The sequence below is a fragment of the Myotis yumanensis genome, unplaced genomic scaffold (assembly GCF_028538775.1).
Source record: "Myotis yumanensis isolate MYYU_CA2020_CCGP unplaced genomic scaffold, mMyoYum1.0.hap1 SCAF_7, whole genome shotgun sequence".
In the NCBI taxonomy this organism is placed as follows: domain Eukaryota; kingdom Metazoa; phylum Chordata; class Mammalia; order Chiroptera; family Vespertilionidae; genus Myotis; species Myotis yumanensis.
Genome location: NW_027223758.1, coordinates 19,988,269 through 20,000,427, shown reverse-complemented (window position 1 = coordinate 20,000,427; position 12,159 = coordinate 19,988,269). Strand labels below are relative to the sequence as shown.

Here is a 12,159-nt window from a genome sequence, read left to right as displayed (position 1 = left end):
AAATGAAAGGCACAAATAGTGGAAGGCCTTGTAGAGAAAAGCTAACAGGTGAGATCTCTGCTTACCCTGGTTAGGTGAAGGTAGATTAGGGAAAGTGCATAAGTATAATATTTCAAAAACTCTGTTCTTCTAAGATGAGGCCAGCAAGAGAGGAGCTAGCTAATGGACACAAAACTGTCCAGCTCAGCAATCTGATAACTTCACTTACTTTAAAGAGCTGGTCTATTTCAAGTTCATCCATGTCCCCAGAGTTCACCCTTCAGGAGACCCTACAGAAAACTAGAGGCACTTATTAGAGCCCCTCTTCTTTGGTGGGCCCTGACCTCCAAGTTGTCTTTCCCTCTTATCTTTACCCCTCCAAACCTCTGAAGACTTCTAGAGGCTCTGTTCAACTTGGCACATGTAGAATTTTAGACTCACTATGTTGCACCTCCTGAACTTTGTGATGCACTGATGGCTCTTGGGTGCCTTGAAATAAGGTCTTATATAATACTAGAGGCCCAGCGCGCATGAAATCATGCTCGAATAGCTAGCTTCTGCTTGCCTCAGCTGGCCGCCCCGCCCACCGCCGCTGGTAGCTCGCACCCCGTCCTCCACTGCTCATAGCTCTCTGCTGCTAGTAGCTCATGCCCCACCCTGCCTGCCACAAGAGCCACTGCTCATTTGGTTGTGACGGCATTATGGTGTTAGGCCGCTGGCTTTATATATAGAGAGAGATTTCCAGTGTTTCTAGCTGTTCTTGGTACAAGGGTTAGGCTACATCATAGCATTCTACCTTAGGCAGAAATTCCTTTCCTAATGTGATTTCAATTTGCATTTCCTTCCTTATTAGCAAAGTGAATCATCTTTTCACATGACTACATGCCATTTAAAAAAAATTTAATGAACTGTTGTAAATTTTTTCTATCGTATTATCTTTTTCATCTCTATTTTAGAGTCCTTTATGTATTAAAGATGTCTATGATAAAAGGTATAAATATTTTCCTCAATTTATAACCTTTCTTTTTTTAAACTTTGCTTATGGTATTTTTTCTACCCACAATTTATCATGTTTATATAAAGTAAAATAGTTCCATTTTTGGTTATTAATTCTGTGCTTTCAAGCATAGTCAGCAAATATTTTCTCTTCTCAGGCTTGGGGAAATCCACCAATGTTTTTTTCTGTGATTATGTCTTTAAAGAATGTGTTGATGAAAAATTAAAAAATGGTCCACTTTCTAGAATTGGCAGAGCGAGAAAGGATATGATACAGTGTTAAGTCCAGCTGGAAGTCCTAAGTTTTGTTTTCTCTTCCTCAGCCCCAGGAACTAATGAAAAGAACTCATGAACACAGTTACTCTTATGTTGTCCTTGAAGGGCTTGGGAGCCTATGAGTCTTTCCATTTCTTCTTGTGTTATCGTCCTTCTGACTTCTCTCCTATCATCAGGGTTACTTCTATACTGATGTCTCCAAAATACGTGCATGTCTAATTCATAATTCTCTTCCTCATCCCTGGATGCAAAAGCTGGTTTGGCATCTTCACAGAAAGGACCCAGTACTTCAGACTTCAAATCTAAAATGTCTTTCTTTACCTTCCTCAAATTTGCTTCTTTTATATGTCTTCACATACTACATCTAGACTCAGAGATTGGTCACCTCTGAGTCATAGTTCTCTATTGTCAGTAAATCATTACAAAAGTGCAAGTTCCATCTTTGAAGGTATTTTCCTCTGAAGAAATTATAAACTGTATCTTTCCCAACCTTGCTTCATTCTCAACCTCAGGCACACCAAGTTTAATATACTACAGGCTCAACAAACACTCATGTAATAAACATGAATTTAATCTTCTGTTTAAAAAATTACAGAAATAATTAAAACGCTGAAAGTATGGCTTTTCCAGCACACCACATGTGTATTTGTATTTTCAAATGCTCTGGCTTTTCAAGTTGTGAAAACATAATAGATACTTAACTGAAGAAATAAGAGGATGTTGACTATCTGGGAAATTTCTTACAATAAAAAACAACAACATTCCCTTATTGCTACATTTGAGCACATGATACAGCTCAGTCACAGTGAGTAGATGACAAGCCTTAGAACAGCCATGGTCAAACTATGGCCTGTGGGCCGGATCCGGCCGTTTGAAATGAATAAAACTAAAAAAAACAAAAAAAGACCATACCCTTTTATGTAATGATGTTTACTTTGAATTTATATTAGTTCACACAAACACTCCATCCATGCTTTTGTTCCGGCCCTCCGGTCCAGTTTAAGAACCCATTGTGGCCCTCCAGTCAAAAAGTTTGCCCACCCCTGAACTAATCCATTCATTTGTGTTTAAACAAGAAACTCATTGCCAAGGGAATGAATCTTTCTTCATTCAGGCAAGCCTAAGGCAAAGTAGGTTTTCTTTTCTCTCTTCAAAGGTGAAGCTACCTAAACACAAATATACAAATTTTCCTAAATTTAAATTGCAGGTTATTCTGATTAGACCAAGTTCCCCCGCTTTCATGACACCAGATTTCTAATTTTAAAAGTTGTGTATGTATGTATAGATGTGATTGTCTCACAAATTGGAGGACTTACAAGATGGCAGCACTACAGTATTCCAACAGTTCAAACTACTATTTTCTTGTTTAACTTTTTCTACAAAAGAAGTTGAGTCCCAGGAAAATTTTTGAATTTGAGAGGGCGGCGGGAGGGGGGGGGGGGGGGTGTGACAGAACAGTTGGCAGTCAGACACCTCTAATTCTCTGTTCATCAAGGGACTGTCTCCTTTCACTCTTTCAGCTCAAGGCGAGGACACGCCTAGAGTTCTTATGAAAAGCGAAGGCTCCTGTGACACAGAAAACTCCGCAAGTCCTGATGGTAAGGTCCTAAGCGCTGAGCCCAGACAGTCTACAGATGCGGCACATTTCCTGTGTGTAATCTAGGATTAAGGGAGCTCACTAGTCTATGAATTAACACATTCCGTTAGGACAAAGTCAAGTTCAAAAACCATTTTCTACTAGGAACTAATAAAATTGGTAGCCTTTTTAAAACAGTGACTCTAAGTTTAAAAAACAGCATGTGCCTCAGTTGAATCGTAACTCGAAAAAATGAGGCCACGCTGGGTAATTCCAAGGCTAGCCTGGACTGCAGGAAGTCTAGCTGGTGAACTTTACAGAAGCATCACTTACTTCTGAAAAAATGCTTGTTCCACTGTTACCACTGTTACCACCCCAGAGCTTTGGCTTGAGCTTGGGCTAAGGTCTTTCTTGGACTTTCATCACTTTATCTCACTGCATCACATCTGATGTCTTGGCCAAATATGTACTGAGTCTCTAAAAGCACCCTAGAAATAAACTTACAAAAACCTTTTTTTTATTCACATCTCATTTTGAAAGCAACTGAAGATTGGAGCTTCTGAAATGCGAGCATACCCTCAACTCCTGCTGGGGACCTTTTGTAAGGTCATTACTTGCATTAGAAAAAACTACTGTTTGGGCACATAAGGTTTAATAAATATTTCATTCCACTGTCCCACAGAGCTTAGGAGAAACAGAATCGATCAGTGTTCAACTGTTTATATGTATCTTGCTGTTTGAGTTACTTGCAAATTACTTTGAGTCAATAAATGACCTTGGAAAAAATTTAGCCACTGGTAGAAGTTACTTAGTGGTTTTACATAGAGTTTCCCATAGCACTGGGTATTCCCCCCTGCTATAGGCCCTTTTTCACAAACTGATTTTTCACTCATGGGCAAACATTATCTAGAAAAATAATGTTTTTAAATACCAAATCTATCCATTAAAAGCTACCACGTGTTAGTCACGCCCAGTTGAACAAAACTTGCCCAGCCTGGTTTTGCCTCTGTAGATATAGGTCATAACTAATTTTTACAAAGCATGTTCTGAAGAACACCAAGCCCAAGCCCATATAATGCTCATTGAATACAAGAGAAATAAATGTGAGAAGTACTAAGTTTTAGTCCTTACTTGGAGATTCACCATGCATACTACAGGCTTTTCCCAAATGTATTCAATCATGGAATGCTTTTATAGTAACATTTATTAATAGGTTTTGGAACTATATTTTATTATGCTCCCACACTGAGATGGGCACACTTACAAAAGTTTTGTAGACCAGGATTGAAAGTCCCTGTATTATTCTCTTTATATAGGTAAAACGTCTGCCTCTGGCCAGTTTACACCTGGGTTTAGAATGAGCTCACATGTCATTAGAAACCCAGGTGAGACCAAAGAGACCTGTTTTTCAAACCTTCCTCCTTTAGAGAGAGTTGCGTGGGATGCCACATGATGTCATTCCCTCTTTCAAACCTCTTTGGAGAATGAAAACTAGCATCTGCCACTATTTTACTTTAGTCAAGCTTTGAAGTTCAAGAAAAACTGATTTCAGTTGTTGATTTTGTGCAAATAAATACAGGCTACCCAAATGAGAAAACTCAAAGGTTGCTTATTCAGAGCTTACCAAAGTGTCAGCCATTAGCAACTCAAAGGCAGGCAGGGAAGTGAGAAACTTTTATAGTTTACAAAAAGAGAGGCTCCATGTTTCTACATCTCTGAATTTATTTTGTTCATCAGTCTATTTTGTTCTTTAGATTCCACATGAGTGAGATCGTGTGATACTTGTCTTTCTCTATTTTGCTTAGCATAATACTCTCCAGGTCCCTCACTATGAAATCTCAGAGGGAAGGCATGGGTGGGTGGAAAGAGATCAAGCAAAGAACTTATATGCATATATGCATAACCCATGGACACAGACAATAGTGCAGTGAAAGCCTGGGGTGGGGCAGAGGTGGGCTAGAAGGGGGTCAATGGGGAAAAAAGGGGGGCATCTATAATACTTTCAACAATAAAAAATAAATGTTTAAAAAAGCGGGGGGAGGCTCAAAGCAACCTCTGATTAAAATTCTTGGCATGAGGAAAGGACACTTGGGCTAAGCAGAAGTGGGACTTCTTAGGCGACTGGCTTGGGGACATACTATGCTTTTCCTGGTTGGGGCTAGCATATGGAACCTAGCAGTCACTGACCATGCTGAGCAATTTTTTGCAGAGGTTGTGGTTTGGTTGCCTGGGCTGGTTGCTGCATAGGTTTTAAGTTATAATTCTATTGTTATATATGGCCTAGCCACTGTCCATTTGTGTATTGTTTCTCCGTTTATAAGATGGGCTTTGATGCTTTAAAAATATCAACCTAATTAAACCAATGACCCTTGAAAATGTCCAGAGTGATTGCTATGCCTGCTCTTGGCTACTTCTGGACAATGGCAGTCATTATGAATTCTATTTGTATGCAAATGCTCACCTAGAACGACACACAGTGAAGTAAAAGCACAGGTTTTTTTATTTCTGTGTGATCCGGTTAGATGTTTTGCTTTCCTATTTCATGGTGCCTATTGCCGCTGCACCCAATGGCAGGTTTATAAGGTCTGTTTGGAATTTCAAAATTGAGAACATGGCAAAACAAAGAGGCCTATTGACATAGCCCCTTCAAAGGGAGCTGCTTACCTCTCTGCAGATCAATGATCTCTTTTGCTTTGTTTTCTCTTTGTTTCCTTATATATCTACTAATGCCTTTGAATTTATCTAAGGGTGGTAATACATATACCCCAAATATCAACCCAAAAGTCTGGTATGAAATGACAACTGAGCTTCTACAAGTCAGGAAAAAGGCAATTCTGCCCTCCCCATTTCTCTTCAGTAAAAATCCACAAGAATGACCCTAAAATCATAAATGAATGAAAATGAACTGAAAAGAGGTATAAAACAGGAAGTCAGAAAAGTATCAAGTCATAGGCCATTTTAATGTGTTTAAGAGATTTGGTTTTAATAAATATTTAACCTTGTTTTCCTTTCTGGTTATAGTTGAAATGAATAGTCAAGTTGACAGTGTAAATGACCCAACAGAGAGTCAGCAAGAAGATTAACTAATAGGTAAGTTGTCCTTGTGGTGGGATTTTTAATTGGTTAAACTGGTCTGAGGAACTATTTGTAAATGGCATACTGGATTTCCCTCGACTCTACCAAGTCCCACAGCATGGATCAGGCTAAACTTTAAAAATCTTTATACCAAATAACACAGTGTAAGGAGCAAAGATTTCCATAGAAGCCTGCCATCTTTCAGAGAAAAAGTAAAGCCACAGCATATTCAAATCATGCAGTACTCTGGTTTTCTGAGCTTTGACAACAAGAAAAAAAAAATGGTTTTCCATTCATCTCACCTCCTGGCCTCCTGGAGTGATTAAATTATTTCAGCAGCCCCTAGCTGATTCTGAAGTATTGCTTTTCCAGAATTTACCTGCTGAGTTGTTTTAGTAGATCTTTTTTTAAGCATAACAACTAAAGCTTTGCCCTGGGGAATGTGTAAAGCCCCTTGAGTATGTTTGGCAGAAAGAAACCTGTCTCATATCCTAACCTCTCGCACAACTACCTGTGGGCCTGTATGTCTGCACAAAGGTTTGTTGAGTTGAATGAGCCTCAGGGAACTCCAAAAGCAAATAAAAGTCTGGGCCAGGCCACACTGAGGAGTTTTTCCAGACCAACACACTAAATCTCTCAGCAGAGAATGAAGTATATCTAGAATGATGAGTGGTCTATAAGTCTTTTCCATATCTTGAAAGCTGGTGAGAAAAATTAGAGGAAATAAGTCAGGCTTGCTATTCCAATTTCTAACTTAAAATAGTTAGCTATTAAAAAAAAAAACCCCATGGAATAAATGAATTGTGGGTTGTCTAGTGTAAGGCACAAATGTGTTGACACTGTTGCCTCCAGCACTACCCTGCACTCCCTGTATCTTCTCAGTAGGTCTCTGCACCCCAAGGAGGCCCTGCGGCACCAGACCCTTGAGTCCTAGTGTGACAGCAGAACAACGTTTGAAAACGTGAAAATACACACGCATCTGTCCTTCCCATCATGATCTTGAACATCATTTAAAACTAGATATAACAGAATTTGCATAATGCATGTATAGCATAGGACTGCCAAAAAATTATAAACACACACAAACATGGTCTTGAAACATGTCTTCTTTTTTTACTGATAACCTCATTCATATATTTTAAATATACTGCTAAGCTGCAAAAATGATATAGCAGAGAAGTGCCATTGAAAAGTAATGAAGTGAGACTAAACCTGAACCTTATAAATACAAGTTCTTCAGTGTTGCTTTACCTTTTGCCCTTTAGTTGGCAACAACTGTAAACTTCTTGTCTGGATTTTTTTTTCTTATAGACACTATTATTTTCCAGTCTGCTCAATTTCCAGATACTGTACCAGGGCAAATCTGTTTTCTGTGATCACTGTCAAAATATTTTCCTTGACAATAAACACCAATTTATACCTTTACCCAAATGAGTGAGTTGTCAAAACTTAAAGTTCAATATTAGTTTAAGGAAACTCAATTCCAGGAAGAGAAGGGGCTCACACAGGGTCACTTGGCTGGTCAATGGAAGTTTAGATACTCCAAGTACAAATTCTTTGATGTCACCATATTATTCCTCAAACAATAGTGAGGTGTTTTTTAACACAGGTGTCACAGAGAACAGTATGACCTGAGGAATTTCACTGATTGCTACAGAAATATTTAGGCAGTTAGGTTTGTAAACGTTAACTGGTAGTTCAACAGGAAGAAAGAACCTAACCTTTAGTTCTGTGTATCATACCTTTAAGGAAATTAAAGAACTTACAGTGAAACTGAATTAGAATTAGAAAGATCAAAGACATAATGCAAAAATGTTTCGTGTTCTGTAATTTATAATTGTGAAAAATCAAGGGTATCAAAAATAACAATAAGGAAACAGATTAATGGAGAAATAGAACATTCTGCAAATGTAAAAATAATTTGAATAAGTATTTGAGGGCATGTAAAGATGGTTATGGAACTACAGAAATCTGGAGAAATATGGCAGGTGGAAGGGGTTGTAGCGTCCAGTTTGGGTATCAAGAGGCCTTGTAGCTTCCATTTTTGCTCACTCAGAATGCCCGCGCCTGGAATCCAGCCACCTTATATGAAGCTCAGGCACATCTATAGAATGACAAAGGCCACATGGAGAGAAACTCAGAGATCTTCTGTGATGTTTTGGTGCTAATAGATACCACCTAGAGCAGATAAACTGCCCAGCTGATGCCAGACCAAATTATAGAATCATGAGAAATAATAAATAGTTTATTTTTATAGCCACTAAGTTTTGGAATTGTTTGTAATGTAGCAATAGGTTACTGAAGCAATGGAAGTAATACGGAATTCCACTCAACACAAATACTTATAAATGAGAAATAAACTATAACAAAAATATTTTAAGGTACAAAGCTCAATGGTCATAAAAGCAAAGGCACCAGGAGTAACAAGGAAAATGAAAGCCAAAACAATAATCTGGTGAGCTGGAGATGCAGCAACCCTAAGGGCTACAGATCGTTGTTGATGCAGAAATAGGCCCTATGGCTAGGGTCTGGGTTCTAATGCCCACCTGGGACTTTGAGCCACTCAGGGTAAGAAGCAGGAACCGATACCTCTACATGTATAAATCTGGGACTCTCAGCTCAGAAAGCATGGAGAAAGAAAAAAGACTCCCATCATAAGTAGAAAACATAAATGCACCATGAGATTGCAACAAATTCATGCCATCCAAAGTCATATACAAACAGAAAATAATGTATATAGTTGATTATAGGTAGCAAATGGAAATATCACTTGGAGATGTCACAGAAGAAAAAATATCTGAAGATGAGTTCACAATATATTTGTTTGTTTTTGTTAATCCTCAGCCAAGGATATTTATTCCATTGATTTTTAGAGAAAGAGGGAGGGAGGGAGGGGAATAGGAAGAGAGAGAGAAACATTGATGTGGGAGAGTCATATACATTGGTTGCCTTCCACTTACATCATAGCAGGGCCGGGGATGGAACATGCAACCCAGGTATGTGCCCTTGAGTGGGAATTCAAACCTGTGACCCTTCAGTCCACAGGCCAATACTCTAACCACTGAGCCCACCAGCCAGGGCGAGTTCACAATTTTAAGACATAAAACACACAAGGAAGTGATCCATCAAAAATGAGAGTCGGTGGATAAAATTACAGGATAATTAGTACCATAAGCACTTGAGAGAGTAGAAAATTTTGAAGACTTGATAAAGTAAATATACATAAAAATGACAAAAAGATGAAAAGCAGATATAAAATAAGAGCAACACTATGAAAAATTAACAATAATTTGGAAAAAGCAAATAAAAGTGTAGTAATATAAAAGACTCATGAAGAGATGTGAAGGATAAGACATAACCAAGATGTTTTGTGTTCAATAGGCATTCTAAAAGGAGATAGATTATCAATATTTGAAAGATGACAGAAATTATTAGAGTTGATAATAGTCATGAATTTTAAATTAAAGGAAGAACAATAAGTTGCAAGAAAGATGTACATTTAAAATAAATCCACATGCAGGCTCTGCTGAACACCAAAGAGAAGAAATTAAAGCAATTTGAGAGAGAAGGAGCTAACCTAGAAAGAAGTCGGGATTGTGTGAAAAGCAGGCTTCCCAACAAATGTTTAGGTCAGAAGACAGTGGACTAGTTGTGAGTTTTCAAAACTTGGATACAAATAATTGCCAATACAGAGTTCTGGACTAGTTGCCCTATCACTTAAGAAAATGGTATTTGCCATTTTTCAGGTGAAAAAAAAATGCTACTCAAATTCTTTAAAAGCTCCTAAATATACACCAGGAAGAAGAAAATTGAGCCCAGATGGAAGAGTAGGGTGCAGGAAACAATTGTGACCTAAGAAAAATTGTAAGCACAAAAGCAAATCAAAATAAATATTGACTATAGATTTATAATAATAATTGGTGTGTGGTTAAAAACAGAGCAAAACAAAACTACTATTTATGTACATTTTGTAATATACAAAGTAATGCTATATACTTTTTATTATGTGTGTTCATGTTATAAATATATGTATTTAAAAGTATAGAACTATTTAAATTATTGATTCACACCAATATTAGGATTGCTAATGCGAAGATTATGCAGGATTCTGTGAAGGAAGAGAAATAGTTTTACTTTACCTGTAAATTAAATTAATTTATCTGTAATGTTTTATTTCTTAAAGTAAAATGAAAATTAAAAATAAAACATTACAAGGGAATCTGAAAAATATTAACACATTAAATCTGGATAGTAGATCTATTCTAAATATGTTATACTATTGTCTGTAATTTTCTTCATGCTTACAATTTTCATTGTTAAAATTATGTATATATGTAGGAAAGATACAGAAAAATCCTATAAGGAAATACTTCATTATATGCTTTTTAAAAATACCATATTAACTACAGAAGTTATTGCTAATGTTAAGATTATGCAGGATTCTTTCTTTTCTTATCTACTTATGGATATTTTTTAAATTGTCTATAATATTGCTTTTACATACACCTACAATCCTCAAAGGTATTTTTTTCCCAAAAGGATTCATAGGATACCAGAGTAGAAAGTTAGCCTTGAGGACATCTGCTCCAATTCTTCCTTGGAGAGATGTGGAAATTTATGGTGACAGAAATCAGATCAATCATTGATCTGGGATGATGGCTATGCTTTACATCTTGATAGTGGTATGAGTTAAATTTACGCATTTTTTCAAAACAGACTGAAGTATGTTTTAGGCCTGTGCATTTCTCTCTATGTGGATTTATACCTTGTTTTTAAAAATATAAAGTCTATAGGCTCTTGTAAGGCATGGTATCTTCTTAGAGTCCTCTCAGGTGGAGAACACAGCAGAGACTTCATAAGATCTCAAAATGTGGACTAACCATCAACAACTTTTACAAATCAACATTATATAAATTGTATATAATTTGTGATTATTATGATTTCTCTGTTGAGCTCTGGAAACTAGAGTGTATGAATGGTCCCAAAAAGGGAGGGCACAGACAGTCAAGGTGAGGTTTTTAAAAGAATACTTTGAAGAGTTGGGTTAATCATCCCCATCAGCTGAAGCAACTTGTCAGTGTGGCATACATTTATTAAAGTGATTAAGATGCTTTTTAAAAATACCATGTGCCAACAATTACAGCTTAGATATCCAAAGTCCTCTGATAATCAAATAAAATATTCCTAGGCCTGCTTGAGGGGTGAGAAACATTTAAATGGCTATATAGTGGTTCCACTTATCTAGAGTTTTGCTTTTCATGGCTTCAGTTATTTGCTGTTGATTGCAGCCTGAAAATATTAAATGGAAATTCCAGATATTTTGAGGAAGAGAGACCACATCCCTGTAATTTTGTTAAAGTATATTGTTATAATTATTCTATTTCAATATTAGTAATTCTGGTTATTCTCTTACTATGTCTAGTTCTTAAATTAAATGTTATCATTGGTATGGATGTATAGAAAAAAACAGAATATATAGGGTTGGGTATTATCTGGGGTTTCAGGGATCCACTGGAAGTCTTTGAACGTGTCCCTCCACTTAGATAAGGGGCAACTATTGTATTAAAATGATATTCCTGCCGTTGCCGGGTGGCTCAGTTGGTTGACGCGTCCTCCCATGCATCAAAGGGCTGCAGGTTCAATTCCTGGTCAGGGCACATACCTGGGTTGCAGTTCGATCCCCATTCAGGATGAGTATGGGAAGCAACTGGTCAATATTTCTCTCTCACATCAATGTTTCTCTCTCTCTCCCCTCCCATTCATCTCTCTAAAATCAATAAAAACACATATCCTCAGTTGAGGATTTTTTAAAAAAAAGATATTCCTTGCTAAGCTTATAAAGATGGTTTATCTTTAATCTAAGAGCTGGTTTCTCCTTGTCTTTGGCAGGGGCACAAGATGAAGCAAAGGAACAAAGAAATGGAAGTAGATGCCAGTCCTCAGCATTACAGCCTCTGCTGGCCCTGGGGGAAGAGTGGGAACCAGCAGGGGCGCTGTGGAGGAGGGTGGGGGTGGGGGAGGCAAGTCCCACGCAAGGATGGGGAAACCTTTGCTCTAATTTCTCAGCTGCATTTTGTTCTTTTTACTTGCAGAAAAAGAAAAAAGAAAAGAACCTTTCTTTAACTTGGTGGGGCGACCCACATTAACGCATCTTTCAGGCTCTGTTCCTGCAATTTCTGTCTTTTTTCTCACAATTGCACCCCAGCGTCATGGTTTAGCACTCACATGTGTATCCTGGCCCTGTCTGCTTTCTCAGT

At 37.6% G+C, this 12,159-nt stretch overlaps 1 protein-coding gene across 3 annotated transcripts in view; it reads left to right on the top strand.

Moving 5' to 3' along the window:
• Positions 1 to 11,882, top strand: part of MACROD2 (mono-ADP ribosylhydrolase 2) — a 1,930,060-nt gene extending 1,918,178 nt beyond the window's left edge. For all 3 annotated transcript variants that reach the window (XM_070421435.1, XM_070421436.1, XM_070421434.1), the window contains exons 17-19: positions 2,772 to 2,849; positions 5,849 to 5,917; positions 11,792 to 11,882. In XM_070421435.1, the coding sequence (XP_070277536.1) occupies positions 2,772 to 2,849; positions 5,849 to 5,910 (140 nt within the window). In that variant the 3' untranslated portion in view covers positions 5,911 to 5,917; positions 11,792 to 11,882. The remainder of the gene's footprint in view (positions 1 to 2,771; positions 2,850 to 5,848; positions 5,918 to 11,791) is intronic.
• The last annotated feature ends 277 nt before the right edge of the window (positions 11,883 to 12,159 follow it).